Genomic DNA, 22659 nt, shown 5'->3' on the forward strand with positions numbered 1-22659 from the left:
TCCTCCCTCTGCTTCTTCGCTTCCTCCACCCCCGCCGCCGGGCGGCCGCCTGGGCCCCTCCTCCCTCCCTCCCCCCACTTCCGGGCGCTGCCCCGGCCGGAAGCGGCGCCGGCGAGGCCGAGAGAGGGACGCGTCACGTGAAGGGGCACGCCATGACTGGAGTCGCGCGTCCCCCGCCCCCTGCTGCCTGGCCGCCGCGCAGCCTCAGGCGGAAGTCTTCCCTTGTGGCGCTGCAGAGAACCCCCTTCCCCCTCGCCAACAGCAAAGCAAAACAAAACGACCCGCCCGAACCTGTGTCCTCTGTAGTTTCCCAGCCTCCAGCCAGGAAGTGCCATATAGCTCATCGCACATCATCTTCTACATAGTTCAGCTTTTCCCGGCATGAACTCAACGTGCTTCTGCTAGACTTGTGTAGCCTAACTCCAGATGTGAACGCCAGAACTATGAACTTGCCGTCATCTATTGAAAAATGATCTCAGAAAATGTTTTGAATTCATATTTTTTTAATTGATGCTTTTAAATACATAATCTTTATGTGTGAGTGTGTTGGAGTTGGGGCAGGGATCTCACTTCACACTACCTTCACATCGCCCTTCCAAGCGCTGAACCACTTGCCCATTCATTCATTCGTTCATTCATCCATCATCTTAAGAATCTGGAGGATTCCAAGGATGCAGAGAATATTAGAGTATATCACCATGAACTTAGATAGAAATGAGATGCATAAATTGTAGCAATACAATGCAATGAATGGTACAGAAAGCATTTGAGAAAAAATGTCTTCTTTGATTCCTGTTTTCCAGTTTGACATTTTAAAAGCAAAATCCTAGGATTTTTTTCCAACTATAAACATCAACGTAAGAGGGAGAGGTTCTCTCTCACTAATTTTGAAGCGAGATGTAGTCTTTTCATATCAGCTTTCATTAACTATCTGTCATAAGATGTATGGGAAAATTAATCACAGGATTATTTTAGGCCTTCAATTAAGTACTTCAGAAAGAAATCACTTCCTCCTGAACCTATTACTTCCCCCTCTACACCCATCCACATAAATAAAAAATCCGCTTGGGGCCGGCTGGTGGCTTAGTGTTTAGGTTCCCACGCTCTACTACCCAGCCCCAGGGTTCCCCAGTTTGGATCTGTGGCGCGGATCTACACACCACTCATCACGCCAGGCTGTGGCGACATCCCACGTACAAAACAGAGGAAGACTGGCACAGATGTTAGCTCAGGGCCAATCTTCCTCAAGAAAAAAAAACAAAAAACAAAAAAATCAGCTTCAGGACTCCTTACCTTCCCAGACATTAAGTTGTAGTTGTCAATCAATGTGCACAGCCTTAACCATTAAGATACAGTTTCAGCCCCAAATTTAAGATCTTAAAAATCATATCACATGAAATTAAGATCACTTTTAAGGGGGCTCCCAATTATTAGCAAGTTGGTTTGTAACTACAATATTAACACTGTCCTATGCTTTAAACAAATTCACTGACAGAAACCAAAAATAAAGCTTTACTAGAATAGCAAATCTACTAGCTCTCTAGTTTTTTTATGTAAAGTTGATTGTTATGAGCTGTAAGATCCTCTACCATATTCGTCCTTAGTGACTGAGCCTTTCTTTTGCTCACACACCTCTTATCTCTAAATGTATCATCCCTAACCGCCCTCACCAATGCACAAGCATACCACCACTTTTTAGGATTACAATATTAGTTTCACTGAGCTCTCAAATAAAAGGGAATGTCTTCAAGAAGTAATCAGGTTTTCTGGCATCGAGCAGACAGTAGGTGCCCCCCAAATGCTTATGGAGTGGTAGTAGTATCTCCAATCAAGTTAATAGTCACAAGGGTGAGAACTCAACATCTGTGCCTCTGCAACTACCATGGCACCTACATCAAAATAAGTTTAGTGAATTTAAAAGAACACGTTTTAGAGTGAAATTAAGAATGGGATTTATGACATGCACCCTAACTAAAAAACAATTCATAGCCCTCCAATGAGTAAGCTTTAAAGGACCGGCAATGCCGCCAGTCATTTACCTAAATTCTTCATAGATTTTTGATGGGGAGACTAATTTGACAACCTTCCCACTCTAGGTATTATGAAACTCTCACAGTGACGTGTTACGGGCTAAGCTGAGTACATTTATGAGAGGATAAAACTTTTGACTCTGAGTACACTAGGAAAGCTGCAAGGTCAGAAGATTGTGATGGCACAAAATAATTTGACTTAAACTGCTGCTTCATTTCTGGTAATGGCCATGGTAGTTTTAGAATTACACATCAGGACGAGATGAACTACAAAATTAAGTTTAGAAGTTTCTTCAAAGATGCTGATTACCACTACTAGGTTTTACTCCATAGAGCAACATATATGCGGGCAAATGGACAGACATATTCAAATGTCATGCCTCTCTTTTTGCCTATCAGAATAGCTGACAATTATCACTTACCTTACAGAACTGGCACAAATCACACTGAAAATTACCTCCAGTCATTAGAAATTTTCAGGGCCAAGTCAGTAATGAAAAGGTAAACAGTCTAATGGAAGGTTGAAACTTCCTTGATGACGTTTATTTTGCTTAATCATGTCTCAGGGTTACATGCGTTTGAATACTTTAGTCCTATTTTAACATCCTTTCTAAGGGTTCATTCAAATTTTATCGAATAGTGGCACTACTATATAGTTATTAGTGTTGCAACCTACTCATTTTGCAGTGACATTCAAAGTATTTTTCTTACTCAAACCATGAAATTACTGGCTTTGGTGCATTTAATGAGAAAACGGGACACACTGCCATGAGAGCATTCCTCTAGTATTTCATGTAATAAATAAAAATTTTTCAAATGTTTGGTTAAGTCTAAATCTTTATCTACATCAGGTAAATCTGGAGATTCCCAAAAGCCACTCACCTGATAACTTACAATGCCAGGTCAGTGAACTTTAGAAATCACTGATTTAGCCAATACAGACAGGCTGCTCGACTGAAACTATTTTATGCTTACTAGAGCACCATCAACAAACTACTACATGAGGCTTACTTTACAGCCTTTGACCAAGGAATTAATGAAGCACATGGTGTAGATGTTTTCTCCAGTCAATACCTTACACACAACATCCAATGTCATACTGAATTCAGGAAAATCCAAAAATCTTAAAGTTGGTATAATTACAGAAAGCCAACAGCAGAGGTCACTGATAGTAGTTAGATAAGTGAAAATAAACTCTATTTGACAGATCCTTTCTTTAGTAACATCATAAAAACCCCAAATAAATATGCTGAAAAATCTAAAGCTCTAATTAAGATAAATGTGCCAAGGGAGCCAAGGAGCTAGCTAGTCTTCAGATATTCTAGTTCATTTGATAGGACCATTCTTCCCATGGGTCTGGTGACACCACAAATTCTCCTGGCAGGAGTGAAAAGGACTTAATAATGCCAATTCCAACTATAAACATAAATGACAGGTAGAAATTAGTAGGCATACCAAAGATCTGGACACCAAACTTTTAACTCAAAGATGATGTAAAATAACTCTGTGATCAGTTATTCATGAACTATAATTTCCGCCTACTGTAAAGTTGACTTCCGAAATTTTCCCTTCACACTACCTCATAGAGAAAAGCTATTTTAGAAGTTGCATAGCATTTTGACTTTAACATTAAGGTTAAATAAATGAAAAGTCATGGAGCTTGGTTTCATTTACAAAAGAAACAAACCAACCTACAATGAAGCTTTCAAATGTACTTTATTCTTCAATCATGTCATATTTTAATGGGTACACAGTGTTCTCACTTGGCATCAATTATGAGTTGGTTTTGAAATAATTCATTATAACAACCAGCTGGGATGATTACTGGTCTCTCCATTCCTTTGGGGTGACTCTCCCAACAGGGGACAGGTTCCATTCTATTCCAATTTGTGTTGCTGTCTGTAAGAATTAAAATGCTGTCAGTTATATATGTTTAAACCAGAATCCACTCTCCCTTAGAGACTATTTCTTAAAAGTGCCAAAGGTATTCTGCTCTATGGTTAAAAACACACAGAAACTCACCCGAGATATAGTGCTCTCTGTGTAGACCAAACTTAATTGCTGGCCCAATTCTCTAGAGCAGTGTTGTTCAACAGAACAATAGATGAAGGAAATGTTCTATATCTGCACTGTCCAATACAGTAGCACCAGCCACATACAGCTATTGAGCAACTGAAATGTGGCTAGTATGACTGAGGAACAGAATTAATTTTATTTAATTAATTCAAATTTATATTTTGCATTTCTATACTACCTTCTCAAAACGCTGCTTCACTCAACCACAACGACCTAAATACTGCAAAAGAACACTTTTGTAATATCCCTTTATTAAGGACCACTTCACCTCCAAAATGCCTGTGATCACACATTAGTTCAACATCTGTTTACTCTTCTAATTAAGCACACACGCTTATTTTAATAGTGTATCTGATTTTAGGAAGATCAAACAAGAATGAAAAACGCCTATTAATAAAGCATCTTTGTTTATTAAGGCAAGGGTTGATTCATATCCTTTAAAATCCACTTATGTATTTATCATTAACTTCAAGACACCTACTTTTAACCAGCAAGTACACTGACTGGTAAGCAGGCTGTTAAATGTAACACGTAAAAAGCTAAAGTATTGAAAGCAAGTCACTTTATAGCTCATCCATCAGAAATGCTGTACTCAGCTCTCGGGGCAAAATTTTAGAAGAAAAACTGATTAAGTGAAGGAAGGTGGCCCAAAATGGTGAAAACCCTGGAAACCGTATAACAAAAAAATGACTGACAGAACTAAGGGTGTTTAATCTGAAAGAGAAGATCCAGGAAAGATGATAGCAATTTTCTAATATCTAATGGCTGATACATGGAAATGGGATCAGAATTTGTGTTGCAACGGAATGATGGGCAGAATATGAAGGAGGCAGATTTTACCTCAACAGAAGATCCTTTCAACAGCTACACAATACAGAAAGGGCTGCCTTGTGTCCAGTAAGCAACTTGTTAACGGAAAGGTTAAGAACAGATGATGGATGAATACTGAATGTTGAGGAAGAAATTTCTGCACTAGGTGGGTGATTACATTAGAAAATTTCTAAAGTCACTTCTAACTAGACATGTATACTAATGTGTGAAAACATTTCAAATACATGAACTAAATGAGAATGAAAAACATCTAAAACATCAATCAAGAATACTTACATATGCCCATACAGCAATACAAAAAGTGGCTCCACTAGCTAATACCGCATTACCATATTTGTCATGGAAATCAGGTGTCCGTTTGTGGTGGCTCTGCCTTGCCACTGTTTGCTGAATTCCTCGAACTTGAAAAAAAAATACAGAAGCATATCCATCAATTGTCAGGAAAAGAAAACGTATGTAATTGATACTGCCAATTAGGAAAGCCAAGGAAACTAACTTTACAGTATTATGTAGTTCAATAAAATGCTATATTGTAGCTAAAAGCAAAGTAACATAGTTTGAAATGCATCAAAAATAGGATGAACTGACAGACGGATAAATATGTGACAAAACGAATATACCAAAATGTTAATTGTAGAATCTATGTGGTGGGTACATAGATGTTCATTATATAATTCTTCCAACTTTTTTGTACGTCTGCAAGTTTTCATAATAAAATGTTAGGGGAAAAAAACCAAAGAAAAGGCAATGTCAGTAACATTCACTATAAATCAGTATTTGTATAACCTCTGGAACTTGGCTCCTATTCATTAATTTGAAGGCTTATGGCTTCAATTTTCACTAAGGTTTACTCAGCAGTGCTCAACAACTTACAACATAAAAGGGTAAATAAGTTTAAAATGAACTTCAAATTAAAGCACACTAAATGTTTATGACCTTAAAATTAGGAAAAAACCCTCCAAAAACTAGAGTAATACTGATTTTTAAAAACATTACTAATGAATACAGCACCATGATAAAAGAAATGGGGTATATGAAAATACGTAAGACAGACCCTGTCCTCAGGTAACTTACAGTCTAGAGGAGGATATCAGACATATAGACACAAATCACTATAATACAAGGAAGTAGAATGTTAGCTAAGCACCTTGAATAGCAGGTAAGATTAGGTTATGCAGATGTGGGAAAGACGAATCTGAAAAAAGTAGAGACAGAGAAGCCTATCGTACTGAACTAGAAAAGCAATTAGGTTTGGTTGAAGGATGAAGAGCATAGACAACTAATAGGGGGTAAAACTAGAAAGGATCATGGAGGGTCACTTTTTTGGTAGAGGTAAAGGTTTTCGAGCAGAATGACAACATTAAAACTTTCCTTTTACTATTATTTTAGTAGAAAGAGTTTTTGAACTGCCTCTGGAGACACTTAGAAGGGTTTGGGAAAGAGCCAAGATTGGAAAATGCATTATTTCTATGGTTTTCGCTTCTTCTCCAATCTAAGTAGCAGATCCTTATCCTCTCAGAGCCTCAAAAGGTACTTAAGTATGCAATAGAAAACACATTAAAGAAACAACAATGTTGCCCATTCACTTAAGAATATAATGGTTTCTGTGTGATATAATGGGTTGTTTAAGGATAGTTATTTGACCATTAATGGTTTCTTCTCTTAACTGCCTTACAGGTTTTTTTTCACCTTTAGTCAAACTTGAGCAAATTTACAAACATTTTACAATATACTCTGCTCTAGAGCAGTTAAAAACCGTGTGAATTCCACATTGAGAAAAACCCAAAAAATTCCCTTCCTGAGGTACAAGGCCTGACCTGCTCAAAGGGCAAAGAAATTAAGATTACTAAACAATTCTGCAACACTTCATGACCTCAACACTCAGGTCACCCAAGTAGATTTCTTTAGACCTCTCCTCTGTGACAAAAAATGGTTTAGTTACCACTTACTGGTAATCTCATATAATCCTCAACAACTCCGTAAGGTTGGTATTATTTATTAACCCCTTATTTTACAAAGGAGGAAAATGAGGTTCAGAGAGGTTAAATCATTTGCCCAAAATTAAAGAGATAATAGACGTGACTTTTGGAATATGAAAAACCAGTCGGGCAAATATTTTTTGGATATTGTCAAAGCTGCTTGAGTGTTTAGAACACAATCTAGTAATATCGCCAATGATTCAGTAAACTGAAAATAAAAAGATGGCTGAAGAAGCTAAATGGTAAATGCTTAAGGTCACTTTCATTGTAAAACAACTGCTCACATTACTCAAGGTCACCTTCAGCGCAAATCAAGCACTGAAATGAATTTTCTCTCTCCAATCTAGTGCATTATCTATACATAATACTGGTCTCAAAATTTCCCTGTACCTGCCTAACTTTTAGATAAAGATAAAATGATCACAACTGCTTTCGGGGCAGCAAATACTCAGATAACAACCCACAGATAACATAAAAGCTGCAAGGCTACCATTTACGTTGTCTCCCTGCAATGAAACCAGATGAAGCGCTGGATTTACAGTTTTCTTCCGTTACGGTTACAAGAATTGGAGAGAAGGTACTTCTATTTGGAGGTAAACGTATCCGCAAAGCTAAAATTTACGAAATTACTTAAGGAGAGGTGTCCACCAAGCGTCTCCTTCCCTGAAATCGTAGGTTACTTAATAATAAAAAAAAAGCAGCGCTAGACTATGACTCCGGTAAAAGAAAGAGAGCTGGGAACCGAAAACAGAAACACTGGGTGATTAAGCTAATACTAAAGACATCTTCCCACTAACTTGAAGCGAGGTGGGAGACTGAGCATTTAGGGTTAGGTTGGGATGCAGATGGAGGGAAAGGGAACGAGAGACCACGAGGACAAATGGATAAAAGGCGGTTGGAAATGATTTGCTCACAATTTTTGCTCACCTGGGAGACGACTTAGTGCGTTTTTGGCCAAGGGAAACATTCTGAAGCTGAAGACAGAACTGCGGCAAGTGCAGCTGCCGGTTTCTTGCTACTGCACGTCAAGTACCCTTGCAAAGAGCCCTGAAAAACAAAATGGCTTTCGGCTGGGCTCTTTGATGAGATTTAATGGAATCTCGCGAGACCTTAAAAACCTATAGCAATTGTAATCCTCTTTACAGCAAGGAAATATAAAGGCCTTTCGGGAAATGTAGTTTCACGCGTTATGAGTGACGTATGATGGTATTTCCCGAAGAATGAGAGACAGCCCCCCACCACCACCCCGCCTTGAAGCTAGGCTCCATAGAGGAGAGCTGCGACACTGATCTTAGACTGAGTCGTCAAAGGCACCAGCTTCAAGATAGAGTTTCAGAAGCTTAAGCTTGTATCTCGCTCCCCGCTAGCAGTTCCTTCTGTTCCCCCCCAAACTGACTTCGTTTCTTTAATTTTTTTGTCTCCTATTACTACATACTAATTCGTTTAACTTTTAATTTTGAAATGATTTAAATTTAGAGAAAAGTTGCGAGAATAGTAAAAAGAATTCCTAATATTTGGATAAATAATATGATAAAGCAAATTTAACAAATCGTTGATTGGAGAATCTTGATGTTGGGTGTTCAGAGTATAATTCTTTCACTTTTTCTATATGTTTGGATATTTTCATAATAAAATATTAGCGGGAAGGAAGAACTGTATACCCATTACCAAGGTACACCAGTTGGTAATATTTTGCCACGTGTTCTCTCTCTGTTATACATATATATAGGGGGTTTTTTTTTGCTGAACCATTTGAAAATAGCTTGCGTACATGATGTGCTTTTACCTATCAATACTTCAGGGTTCATTTCCTGAGAGTAAGATATTCTCTTACATAACGACAGTACAGATAACAAATTCAGAAATTTTAATATCGATACACTACACCTCACAGACCGATTTCACCAGTTGTTCCAGTGTCTCTGTTCAGAATTCAATCTAGGTCCCCGTGTTGAATTTAATTGTCAGGTCTCTTTAGTCTCCGTTAAAATGGAATAGTTCCTCAGCCTTTGTTTGCCTTTCGTGGCATTAATTTTTTTCTCACTACAGGTAAGCTTTATTTTCTCAATTTAACAGATGATGGAAGTGAGGTGCAGAATCCTTAAATGACTCGTAGAAGATCATGATTAGGCAATTGTTAAGAGGCAGAACTGGTAACGGACATTCTGACTCCACAGGTCTGTGCTGTGTAATGTTTTTGAAGAGTATAGGCCAGTTATTTTGTAAAAGTTCCCTCAGATTATGTGTGCTTGATGTTTCCTCATAATTAGATGCAGTGTATGCATTTCTGGCAGGAATACTACATAACAGATGTCTTCTTAGGGCATCTTATCAGGAAGCATATATTAGATTATCCCATTATTGGTAACACCAGCTTTAATCATTTGGTCAAAGGAGTGGCCTCCAAGTTCCTACACTATAAAGTTACTGTTTTTCCCTTTGCAATTAATAAATAACATAACGAACACATTGAGACTATGTGAATATCCTATTATTCATCAAACTTTCACCCACTAGTTTTTATATCCATTGATGATTTTTGCCTAAATCAATTATTAGTAGGAAAGTTGCCAAATGGTAATTTTCCACCTCTCTCATTCCTTCTATATTTAATAGTGGGTATTCTACTGTAAAGAGGAATTTTACTTTCTCCCCTATTTATTTGTTCATTATCAGTGTGGATACATGGATTCAATAGGCTATAATACATTAGTATCACAATTCATTTTAATAATCAATAGTTCCAGATGTGGTGAGTAGGAGTCCCTTCAAGCTGGCTTATATGTCTTTTTTTAACGTCTCCATCATATTTTTGAGCATGTCTTTATTTTCTGACACAAGATGTTCAAGGCTTATCTTGTACTTTCCCTGCCCCAGCATTGGAATCAGCCATCTCTCTCAGGAGCCCTAATTTCTTTTAGGGATGGCATAATTTAGCAACCTAGATTTGGCATGAGGTGTGCTCATTGATAGTGGAGTGTCATTGCTTCTAGTCCTTTCAGTGAATAGAGGTAGGAATATATGTTATGAATGATAAGTTTATACTAATACCTCCAATTCCAATCCAACCCCCAAAGTTCTTCTTTACTTTTTCTCATTTCATATTTGTATCTCCTTCAACAGTGAGATTCTTGGCTCTCAATAACATCAATGTTTTTACATAGTGCATTACACCCAACGTATTTTCAGAATTGCTATATTTATATCACTATGAAAAACAAACCTACTTAGTAGAGTTTGAGATTTGCTTGTAGTTATTTTTTTCTTTAGACTAATGGTATATAATCAAAGTAGTGTGTTTATAAGTTATTCAGATCAGTTCTTTTATTCTTTAGTATAGTTTTCATTTGAAATAGAGTTGGGTTCCCTTTTTTCTGTTTGTATTCGATTTAAGTTTTTTCTCCATTCTTATTGATTTGACTTTTAAAAACTTTATTTTATTTTTTAAAGATTTTATGTTTTTCCTTTTTCTCCCCAAAGCCCCCTGGTACATAGTTGTATATTCTTCGTTGTGGGTTCTTCCAGTTGTGGCATGTGGGACGATGCCTCAGCGTGGTTTGATGAGCAGTGCCATGTCCGCGCCCAGATTCAAACCAACGAAACACTGGGCCGCCTGCAGCGGAGAGAGCGAACTTAACCACTCGGCCACGGGGCCAGCCCCTATTTTATTTTTTAAATAGTGGCAAAATATACATAACATAAAATTTACCATTTAACCATTTTTAAGCATACAGTTCAGTGGCATTAACTACATTCACATTGTTGTGCAACCATCATCCCCATCTGTCTCCAGAACTTTTTTCATCTTGCAAAAACCAAATAATTTGGTTTTATATTTTGATTACTTAAAAACTATTAACATTACTCCAAAAGTCGAAACTATAAAACTGGTGTGCTTAGAGAAGTGTCCTTCCCTCCCATAATTGTTCCACTACATTTCCTCCACCTCCTGTAGGAAGCCAATTTCATTAGTTTCTGGTTTAAACTTTCTAGGTTTCCTTTTGCAAAAATGGGCAAATATGTATATATTTTCTTATTTCCTCTTTTATTCTACACAAATACAGCATGATATGCATATTCTTTTGCACTTTGTTCTTTTTCACTTAACAATAGACCTTGAAAATTCACATCGTTTACACAACTCTTCTTCATTCCTTTTTTTACAGCTGTGAAATACTCCATGGTGTTTATGTACCATAGTACATTCAATCAGTCTCCTATATTTGAACATTTGGGTAGTTTTTAGAATATTTCAATTACAAATAGTGCTGAAGTGAATAACTTTGTGCACATGTTTTTGCTTATTATTAGAGTAGATTCCTACAAGTGGGATTAGTGGGATTGCTGGATCAAAGGATAAATGCTCGTGTGGTTTTGTTAGGTAGTGTCAAATTACCCTCCATAGATGTTGTACCATTTTGTATACACCAGCACTGTATGAGGATCCCTGTTTCCCCACAGCACCGATGATAGCATGTAATGAATTGTTGCCAACATGATAGGTGTACTTTAAATTTTTACCTTAAATTTTTATGCTCTTTTTTTCTAAGATTTTATTTTTCCTTTTTCTCCCCAAAGCCCCCTGGTACGTAGTTGTGTATTTTTAGTTGTGGGTCCTTTTTAGCTGTGGGATGCCACCTCAGCATGGCTTGATGAGCAGTGCCATGTCCATGCCCTGGATTCGAACTGGCGAAACCCTGAGCCGCCAAAGCGGAGTGTGCGAACTTAACCACTTAGCCACAGGGCCGGACCCTACCTTAATTTTTATTTGTTAAATTTACATGCAGTAAAATTCACTCCTTTTTGGAGTGCAGTTCTGTGAGTTTTGACAAATGCATAGAGTGTGTAACCACCCCAACAATTAAGGAACGATTCCATCACCACAAAAAATCTCCTTGTGTGGCTCCTTTGTAGTTTTTACCCCTCTCCCTGCCTCCAGCCCCTGATAGCCACTGATCTGTTGTCTGTCTCTGAGTTTGCATTTTCCAGAATGTCATATAAATGGAATCATATAGAACGTCTCAGTGTACTTTTATATTATTATGAGCGTCTATAAATGTTTTTAATTTTTTTCATATCTCTAGATCACATCTCTTCACTTCAGAACCAGCTATTTTCCCTTCCATAGCCATCTCCTTGTCTCTGCAACAAAATGAAATTATTTTACCCTGTGTGTGTGTTTCCCAGCAGAGCCTAAAAGAGTAGTCATGACGTTCCACCTCAGTAAAACAAATCCAAACTATAGGCAATCGATTTTATTTTGTTGGTATTTTCCCTCGTGAGTATATTATTCTTCTTTAGTAAAATCATCCCAGTTTTACAACCTACTATGATAAACAGAACTGAGCCAAATAAATGGAAACTTCTTCAGCTATATAGGATTTTTATTTTTTACATAGGGGAATTGGATGTTTAATGAAAACTGACTATGACAAAAACTTGACAGAAGTGCTTTCCTAAAACCTAAGTTTTGCACCCATCTCCTAGACAATAACATATAAAAAAGAAGGCATTTACTGCCTATAACCCGAAATTTAAGTCCTTGTTGGTGCCTTAAGTAATAAATTAAGAGGTTTAACTTTAAAAATGTCACGAATAAACAAAACTTAAAAACACTTTTGACGTCCGCTTTGTTCAGTGCACATAGCATAGTTCCTGAGACAGAAGGTATTCAACAAGCTCTTGATCATTTACTTTTTAAAATCTCCCTCAGTGATATTAAGTATATTTTTTTGCCTTTCGGCTTTTACTTTTTTAAAATTTTCATATGAAACACTTTGGAGGCAGAATGAAAGACTAAGCTAGCTTCCATCATTCACGTAGTTAGGTCCAATTTTTCGAGAATATTACACGAAAGAGGAAGATTTCAAACACTTCTTAAATGAGCCTAAGAACACCCGCTTTGAGCAATCTTCAGCCATGTTGGACTCAAAAGCCGCAACACTTCACAACTGCGCACGCGCATTTGAAGAGCCGCTGAGCGCGACTTTACGTCTAATGAAAGGGGCGGCCCATCATCCTTAGCGGACCAATGAAAAAGATCCAGATTATCCTTTTGCTATTGGCTAGCGGAGACCAATTAGAAGTGAACCGTCTTTTAGCGGGCGTCTAGCAGTAGAGCGCCGTGACGTAATGTGAGGGGTCGCCCGGCAGGGCTGAGCAGGACCAATGAGGAGGGGTCAGGGGCTGGTTTGCCTGTTCTCACGCCCAACCCTGAGCCCCAGCCCGGGGAAAGTTTCTCTTCTGGGAGGGAGAGGAGCGAACATGGCAGCGCGTTGGTGTCTTTGGTGTGTTTCTGCGACCGTGGCGGTGGCGCTGCTCGTGTGCGGGGTTCCCTCAGCCTCTGCCCAAAGAAAGAAGGAGGTGAGGACGCTGTTTCCGGCAACACGGGCTCTTTCCAATGAGTGAGGCTTGAGAGGGTCTGCTCTCTTCCCGACCCCCTTTCCCCGCCCGCTCTGTCTTCGGCGGCTCCGATTCCAGGCTTGTGGGGTTCACTAGAGAAGAAACTGTAACTCCTTGTCTCCTGGGGATGTAGAGTCTGAGAGTGAGGTGGGCTTGGTGATAACTTGGCTCCTACAGGCCTGTGCATGTGCATAGCCGTGAGTTTTGACACTTCTGGAGTCTGGGCCCCATCAGGTAGCTGGGTGGGGGGAGTTCGACTTTAGGTCTAGGGAGTAGAATATCTGAGTCTTTCTGCTGTCAGTAGATGTAACTCACTTATAGAATGATATATAACAATCCACTCATTTATATAATTGAGAGCTATGTATTTTGTAACATTTTCACTTCAGGAATGCGAGAACTAAACTGAAGAGTGAAACCATGCCAGATTTATTACATTATCCAAATAATTGATTCAAAGCAATTCACAGGAGTGGAAGCTCTTAAACCATTTGCAACCATTTACCAAATGTCAAGCGTGCCAGGCGCTGTTCTCGGAACTTGGTATACGTGAGTGAACAAAACTAATATCCCTCCTTGTGGAATTTACTGGCTTTGGCAGGTGGAGGAGGTACAACATTCTTTACTCACCATTAAGCAACCCACGCACAGAAATTTTTTTTTATTGAGATAACATTGGTTTATAACATTATATAAATTCCAGGTGTACATCGTTATGTATTTCGATTTCTGTGTAGACTATGTCATGTTCACCGCCCAAAGACTAATTACCATCCATCACCACACGTGTCCTATTACCCCTTTGTCTTCCTCCCTCCCCCCTTCCCCTCTGGTAACCGACAATCTAATCTCCCAAGCAGAGGAATTTTAACATTGTATTTTGAAACATTTGTGGCTTACAGCCATATGCTCTTAGAGCTTTAAAGATTACTAGCAATGATTTATGCTCTCTAATTTTAAGTATTAACCCCTTTTGAGAGATGAAGGAACTGACACTGAGCAAAAGAGGGGTTGGGGGCTTGCCCAGAGAAGTGCAGGTCTAGAGGCTGGGCTGGGATTCCACCCCTGGTCTGAACTCCAGAGCCTGTGCTCTCTGCCAGGTTACAAAGACTTGTTTTTCAGTGACTTGTTTTATTTATTTATTTATTTATTTATTTATTAGTGAGGAAGATTGACCCTGAGCTAACATCTGTAGCTGATCTTCCTCTTTTTGCTTGAGGAAGAGTGGCCCTAAGCTAACATCTGTGCCAGTCTCCTTCTATTTTGTATGTGGGACACTGCCACAGCATTGGCTTGATGAGTGGTGTGTAGGTCCATGCCTGGGATCTGAACCAACGAACCCCAGCTGCTGAAACAGAGCAAGTGAACTTGGCCACTGGGCCAGCCCCTGTTTTATTTTTATGGTGAATTGTTTCCCCCATGTGGTAGAAGGGAAGTTCCTTTTCCTTGCATCTGGTGTCGTTTTAGGGAGGCAGCATCATAAAAATGAAAAAGCATGGTCTTTGATAAAATTATCCGTGTGTCATGATCTACTTCTGGGAATCTGTAATAGAGAAATAATATGAAATATGGAAAAGAGTGAATGCACAAAGCATACTGAAGCATAATAAAAATGGTCATAATAACGCTCAGATGGTGGATAGCTTTTCCCTGCTTTTCTTAGTTTTCCAAAAAATTTTGTAAAATTTTAGAGTGTGTATGTTAATACAACCAAAGTGATCTTTAGCAATTTACTCTGAGTCTCATTTTCCTTATCAGTAGAATGGGAAAATGCCTATTACTTTGTACATTGTGAAAATTAAATGAGATGAAGGTTGTAAAGTGCCTAAGCAGTACGTGGCGTGTAGAACACGTTAGATGAATATTAGAAAACAAAATAAGATTGTGTTCCTCTATGGTAGTAAAATGTTTTTTCAATTGATCTTTTTGTAGTGTTTTTATGAAAATTATTCAGAAAATAGAATTACCTGCATATTTTGACAAGACAGACTGTTATTGGAAAAATGTCTACATTCTCCGACATTGCTTTGAGAACTGACATGAAAGTGTCACATGTGCAAAACTCCTGCAATTCTTTAGAAAATACCTTATTACTAAGAACCAGAGGCTCAGTAGCAGTTGCAAAACAAATTGAAACACCCCCAAAAAATAAAACATCAAGGAGAGGGGACAGTGGTATACTTTAGCCCTATCCAGGAAGTAGGTGAACTGCGAATGGAGCAGATGGCATTTAAGTATTAAACATGCTCTCTTCTTTGCTCGCTGTCTCCTTCAGTTATTATCTGCCAATTATGTTTCCAGATCTGTTCAGTCTCACTCCTAATTTAAGGATGGAGTTAGAAATTTATTGCTTAACCAAGAATTTTATTTTACTAACGTCTGGAGACTAGTGGATGATTAAGAAAGCTAAAAATATCAAGAATTTTTATGAATAAACTATCATGATCTAGAACACAGATACAATCAAATAAGTTTCAGGGGAAAGGGAGGTGCATTTTAGAGGAATTCAGACTGATGATGCTTAGCTTTATTACTTCTGAAATTCAAAAGAGATCTTAATGGCAGGATCAAATTTTAGCTTTAAATGATAATGGGTTTTTATATGCTATTTTTTCCCCCTAAGGAAGATGAGCTAACATCTGTGCCAATCTCCCTCTGTTTTGTGTGTGAATCACCACCACAGCATGGCTGTGGACATGTGTAGGTCTCCGCCAGGGAATCAAATCCGGATTGCCAAAGTGGAGTGCACCAACCTTAACCACTAGGCCACAGGGCTGGCGGCTCCTGTATGCTATTTTTGATGAATGATATTCAGTGACAGTAGGAGAATTTGTAGTTGTTAACGGGCTTAATCTACTTAGAGCTAATTGAGATAGATATTATGCAAGCAGATAGAATGAAAGTAAACTGTTGTCTCACTGCCCTTTCTTGGCCCTCTTAATCCCTGTAGTCCTAAATTTTCATTATACTTGATTATTACTAACAGGATTAGAGATATGAATTGACTTCCTGTTAGTGGGATTATTTTGTGGCCATACTCATTTAAATGTTTCAAGAGAACAGAAAGACTTTAAGTTTACTTAACTTTGTTGGTATTATATTTTCCTTGTGAATATCTTTGCTCTTCTGTTTATTTTATTTGAAAAGTTATTGTATTTGAAAAGTTGGAAATAGAGTAATGTACTCCAAGAAGGGGAGAAATCAATTGATTGTGGAAGTCTTTGCTTATAAATTTAATGTTTTTCCATAGTAACCCTGTATTTTGTTTTGAATAAATATATCCAAAGCAAATTAAAAACTGCAGATGGATATATTTTCTTAAATGTTCTTTAAAACTGTTAGTGGAAGGGGCTGGCCAGGTGGCTTAGTGGTTAAGTTCACATACTCCGCTTCAGCCGCCTGGAGTTCACGGATTCGGATTCTGGGCTCAGACCTACACACTGCTCATCAAGCTATGCTCTGGTGGTGTCCCACATACAGAAAATAGAGGAAGATTGGCAACAGATGTTAGCTCAGGGTTGATCTTCCTCACCAAAACAAAAACAACAACAAAAACCTGTTAGTGGAAAAAATATTTCCAATGTGAGTTGTTTCCGAATCAATTTCTTGAGCTACTGAGTGCTTCACTTGATAAACGTCTTACCTTTGTGTACCATAGTCCTTGGAAGATGTGTTTCTGACTAATAACTTTAAAGTATTAAACAGTAAATAGAAGGACCTGAAGGGCACAGGTAACATTTTAATCTTTTATTTTGAAGGTTGTGACTTTGGAAGATAAAGAAATATCTGGAGAGTGAATAGTGGGACTTAGTGGAGAGGCTATAGAAAAACAAAATTTTTCTTTCTGAGCCATAGCTTTCAGTACCCACACAATGGGCTCTTGACAACAGATGAGAAGCACCCAAAGGAAGAAGTTCTTCAGTACTAGAGATTTACTGCAATCAAGATATCTTTCAACTCAAATGTGAAGAAAAGAGAGATTCCTTTATAAAACCATCTACCAGAGAAGACGAAAGACTAGTGAAAGAAGTGTCTAGGAATTATTGAGGTGTTATATTTGAGTTGTCTAGAATATATCACATTCTTCCAGGAAGATCAGGTGGTGGTTTATTATTAGAAATGGTGTATTTTTTCCCATTGTTCATCATTTTTTCTTTTTCTTTTTGAGGAAGATTAGCCCTGAGCTAATATCTGCCGCCAGTCCTCCTCTTTTTTGCTGAGGAAGACTGGCCCTGAGCTAACATCCATGCCCATCTTCCTCTACTTTCTATGTGGGACGCCTGCCATGGCATGGCTTGTCAAGCGGTGCCACGTCTATACCCGGGATCCGAACCGGCAAACCCTGGGCCCCCAAAGCAGAACATGCACACCTAACCACTGTGCCACCGGGCCCCCCCCCCCCCGTTGTTCATCATTTGAATCACTTAATGTTTATTTAATTTCCCTGTGTTATGCATAGAAATTTATGTGATGTGGTCCCTGTCCATAAGAATTATGTAGAGCAGTAGTTCTTAAACTTCAGTGTAAATAATCACCTGGGCTACATGTTAAAATTTCATAATCTTGGTGGCTGGCCCCGTGGCTGAGTGGTTAAGTTCGTGTGGTCTGCTTCGTCGGCCCAGGGTGTCACTGGTTGGGGTCCTGGGTGCGGACATGGCACCGCTCATCAGGCCATGTTGAGGCGGTGTCACACATGCCACAACTAGAAGGACCCACAACTGAAAATATACAACTATGTACCGGGGGCTTTGAGGAGAAGAAGGAAAAATAAAATCTTTAAAAAAAAAAATTTCATAATCTTGGAACCTACCCTAGACCTACTGAATCAAATTTATTGAAGGATGAAACCTAGACGTCTGCACTTTTAACAGGGTCCTTTATAACAACCACACTTTGAGAAACAGGTCTAGAAAGTTGATTTTCCATTACACTAAGGGCTTGCTCTGAGACGTTTTGGTTTACTTTATCACCAAGTCTGTCTTTTATATTGTGTTTTGATCGATAATGAATAAAAAATTTTTTCAAATACATAAGATTATAAAGACTTAAATTATGCTATGAAAATTCTTTTCAGTTTAGAGCAGTTGTTCTCAATGAGGGAGGGGGTATTTTGCTTCCAAGGGTTATCTGGCAATGTCGAGAGACATTTTTGGTTGTTGCAGCTGCGGATAGGAGTGCTGCTGGCATCTGGTGGGGAGAGGTCAGGGATGCTGCTCAACATCCTGCAGTGTGCAGGACTGCTCCCCACAACAAAAATTATGTGGCCCAAGATGTCAGTAATGCCACTGTTGAGAAATTCTGGGTTAGAATGATCATGGACTGTTGGAATCCCTATTCTGTGTCTTTCTTAACCTCTCTGATCCTGTTGACTCAACAGTTAAATGAGCATAAAAATAGAGTATTAACCTCATAGTGTTGTTTTGAAGATTGAATTACTTTATAAGGAGAGAAGTTGACGTCTGACACATACACACTAGGCATTCCAAATAGTAGCTGGTGTTTTCTCCATAAAATCAATTCAAGATAGGCTTACTATAAGATATATTAAAAGATTAAAAGGTTAGATCCTTGTGAATAAGGATTATAACTTCTAATTATCACATTCCAGGCTATGTTCATGCAATTTTATTGTAAGAGTTTAAAACTAGTTCATCTTTTGTTGTGGTCAGTCCTGAGTTCATTTTAAAGAAAATGAACTCAGAAAGTAAACTAATTGCCTCTGTATTAAGCAGTCTTTTTTCTTTTTTTTTAAAAAGATTTTGTTTTTCCTTTTTCTCCCCAAAGCCCCCTGTTACATAGTTGCATATTTTTAGTTGTGGGTCCTTCTAGTTGTGGCATGTGGGATGCCACCTCAGCATGGCCTGATGAGCGGTGCCATGTCCGTGCCCAGGATCTGAACTGGTGAAACCCTGGGCTGCTGAACGAACTTAACCACTCAGCCACGGGGCCAGCCCCTAAGCAGTCTTTTGAGGTGATAATCCTATTTTATAAGAGCTTTAAAGAGAATTTTTAGTTCCTTTGAAGTAATCTCTTCTACTTGGTAAATTATTTGGGGATTGAATAGCCAGAAATGTGGTCTTTCCAGTCTGTTAGTAAACAGGAAGAGGAATATTGTAAATTTTTTACATAGACCTGGTTGAAAAAGTCTGTTCAAGATTTTCGTTTAGAAGACTCAACATATTTATAGTTAATTGAAAGCATATGTATTTGTTTTGTCGGAACGATCATATATCTATGTGATTGCCTAGAGTTAGACCAGGTAAAACTATTTCAGTAACTGTTACTGCTGTACGCTTTTTTCTGAAAAAGCCGCAATTAGAATCTGTAGCCACAGTGAATAAAATAGCGAAATCATGTTTTAATTTGCTGATAACTGTCAAATTTAATTTGAAAATGTAACAAAATTAATAACTGCTTTAAAATTGTGCATATTTTTAAACTGTGAACTAATATCGTTCTCTCAACTGTGAGGATCATTCAGGCTGTATCAAATAATAATTCATTTTGTTGGAAAAACTGAATAAATTTAATCTATGCAGCCTTAATTTAAATCAAATATTCGCTGTTCTTGACAATTGTTGATAACTAATTCTCTTGTTAAAGGTGAACTAGCCTCCATCACTTGCCCCTTATCCTGTCTACCTTCTAGTTCACTCTCTTCCACTGCCTTTACCAAAGACCTGTTTCCTTAGTGTCATTCATTGTTCCACAAGTCTTGTTAACTATTTGTTATACCAGTGTTTTACGAGTGTGTGTAGAGTGTCTGTATTTCTCTATGGGCTTAGAGTCTTTATTCAATTTTCCTTGTGTGGCATATTCATTTTGTGGCTTTTACTGGAATTATTTTGTATCTGCTACAAAACTAATTTTTATGCCATCTTTCTCTATTGTTCATAGAAGTATACTCAGGAAATATTTTTTTTCTGTGTTGGCTGAACTCAGGCATGCTTTAGAGGTAACTCATGCATTTTCAGAATTCATGTTACTATTCCCTTCCTGAAATTAAAAAAAAGACCCTTCCATTTCTGTGTAAGTGTTTGTGTATGCAATCATCTTTTCTTTCTTATGTGTTAATGCATACAAGTGAGTTTATTCCTAGCTGAATTCTGTTAAATAGAAATTCAGTACACACAACTGAGTGCCTGCTATATGGTAAAGGTCTGTGTGTGTCTGCTCTCCAGTAGCTAATAGTTTAGAGAAGGAAACAGATGTCGAAGTATCTTAGAATGATAAATGCTGGAATACAGGTAAAAAGTGTGAAACATCTGCAGGGGAGAATTAATATGCTTGTGTCCTTGGTCCTTGGCTGCTTAGGAAAACCATTTAGGGTCACTCAGTTACAACCCACTAGACATGCATTCTTTGAGAATTTTGTTGAGGTTACTGAAGCCACAGAAGCTATTAATGGTTCTAGGGATTGTTTTTCTTAGCCTAAGTCTGAGGCAACTTATTTGCATTACTGACACCTGTCTTTTAAAGAGTGCTATCTTTGTAGTAGGTTCATGATCCACTTCCATGTTGAAAAGGCACATCCTACCATCTGTTCTCTGATGATTGAGTTTAAGGAGAGGGAACTATTTTTAAAGTTTGAACACCAGTGCCCTGGCCAAATTTCAGTGTAAGTAATGGGAAACATACTGGTCAAATGCTTCTGAATAACAAACCACTGCATGATTTCCCAGCTCTTTATATTTTATTTATTTATTTATTTATTTATTTATTGAGGAAGATCAGCTCTGAGCTAACATCTGCCAATCCTCTTTTTGCTGAGGAAGACTGGCCCTGAGCTAACATCTGTGCCCATCTTCCTCTGCTTTATACATGGGACACCTACCACAGCATGGCTTGCCAAGCGGTGCCATGTCCGCACCCGGGATCCGAACCGGCAAACCCCGGGCCACCGAGAAGCGGAATGTGCACACTTAACCGCTGCGCCACCGGGCTGGCCCCTTCCCAGCTCTTTATAAACATATCCCTGTAAAGAACAAAGCCATAGATTAGCCTTAACTCTGCGTTGAGATTCTTGTCTTCCGCACTTCTTTTTTATCCTTTCCTGTCTTCCTACTACTCTTGCAAAGTGTGAATATGAGGGTGGAGATGAAGGGAAGGATAAATATGATTGCACTTAATTTCAAACTGAAATTCTCAGTGACTAACCATGCTTCTCTTCCATTGCCTCATCATGACTGGCTATTAAAAAGAAGCAAATGTAGCTCTTTCTTTGTGTAGATGTAAATTTTTCATTTCTCTGGGGTATATGGGAATGCAATTGCTGGATTGTATGGTTATTATATGGTTAGTTGCTTAATTATTTAAGAAACTGCCAAACTGTTTTCCAGAGTGCCTGTACCGTAGTGCATTCCCACCAGCAATGTATGAGAGATCCAGTTTCTCTACCTCCTCACCAGCATTTGGTATTGTCACTATATTTTGTTTTAGTAAGAGGTGTGGAGTGATATCTCACTGTGCTCTTAATTTGCATTTATATAATGGCTAATGATGTTAAACATCTTTTCATGTGTTTATTTGCCATCTGTAGATCATCTTTGATGAGATGTCTTTTCATATCTTTTGCCCATTTTCTAATTGAATTGTGGTTTTTTCACTGTTTAGTTCTGATAGTTTTTTTTTTATTAATGTTATGATAGATTACAACCTTGTGAGATTTCAGTTGTACATTATTGTTAGTCATGTTGTGGGTACACCTCTTCCCCCTTTGTGCCCTCCCCCCACCCCCCCTTTTCCCTGGTAACCACCGATCAGATCTCCTTGTCAATATATTAACTTCCACCTATGAGTGGAGTCATATAGAGTTCGTCTTTCTCTGACTGGCTTATTTCGCTTAACATAATACCCTCGAGGTCCATCCACGTTGCTGCGAATGGGCCAATTTTGTCTTTTTTTATGGCTGAGTAGTATTCCATTGTGTATATATACTATATCTTCTTTATCCAATCATCAGTTTCTGGGCATGTAGGTTGGTTCCACGTCTTGGCTATTGTAAATAATGCTGCGATGAACATAGGGGTGCAAGGGACTCTTGGGATTTCTGATTTCAGGTTCTTAGGATAGATACCCAGTAATGGGATGGCTGGGTCATAGGGTATTTCTATTTTTAACTTTTTGAGAAATCTCCATACTGTTTTCCATAGTGGCTGTACCAGTTTGCATTCCCACCAACAGTGTATGAGGGTTCCTTTTTCTCCACAACCTCTCTAACATTTGTCGCTCTTGGTTTTGGATGTTTTTGCCAATCTAACTGGTGTAAGGTGATATCTTAGTGTAGTTTTGATTTGCATTTCCCTGATGATTAGCGATGATGAACATCTTTTCATGTGTCT

At 38.4% G+C, this 22659-nt stretch overlaps 2 protein-coding genes across 3 annotated transcripts in view; one reads left to right on the plus strand and one right to left on the minus strand.

Annotated features, from left to right (window-relative positions):
• Window positions 1-3727: 3727 nt before the first annotated feature.
• On the minus strand, window positions 3728-8001 carry LOC124245715 (cytochrome c oxidase subunit 7B, mitochondrial). Its single transcript, XM_046673372.1, has 3 exons — window positions 7844-8001; window positions 5214-5338; window positions 3728-3929 (listed from the first exon to the last, which is right to left on the minus strand). Exons 1-3 carry the CDS (start codon window positions 7881-7883, stop codon window positions 3852-3854), a joined length of 243 nt encoding a protein of 80 aa, XP_046529328.1. The 5' UTR covers window positions 7884-8001; the 3' UTR covers window positions 3728-3851.
• Window positions 8002-13048: 5047 nt separating this feature from the next.
• Window positions 13049-22659, plus strand: part of MAGT1 (magnesium transporter 1) — a 44701-nt gene continuing 35090 nt past the window's right edge. Inside the window, exons 1-2 of one of the 2 annotated variants that reach the window (XM_046673461.1) lie at window positions 13147-13279; window positions 13708-13867. Coding sequence is in view for 1 of the 2 variants with exons in the window: in XM_046673460.1 (XP_046529416.1) it covers window positions 13085-13279 (195 nt within the window). In the remaining variant the exon portion in view is untranslated. Of the gene's footprint in view, window positions 13280-13707; window positions 13868-22659 lie in introns of both variants that reach the window. The other variant, XM_046673460.1, reaches the window with a different exon arrangement.

The sequence above is a fragment of the Equus quagga genome, chromosome 10 (genome assembly GCF_021613505.1).
Source record: "Equus quagga isolate Etosha38 chromosome 10, UCLA_HA_Equagga_1.0, whole genome shotgun sequence".
In the NCBI taxonomy this organism is placed as follows: domain Eukaryota; kingdom Metazoa; phylum Chordata; class Mammalia; order Perissodactyla; family Equidae; genus Equus; species Equus quagga.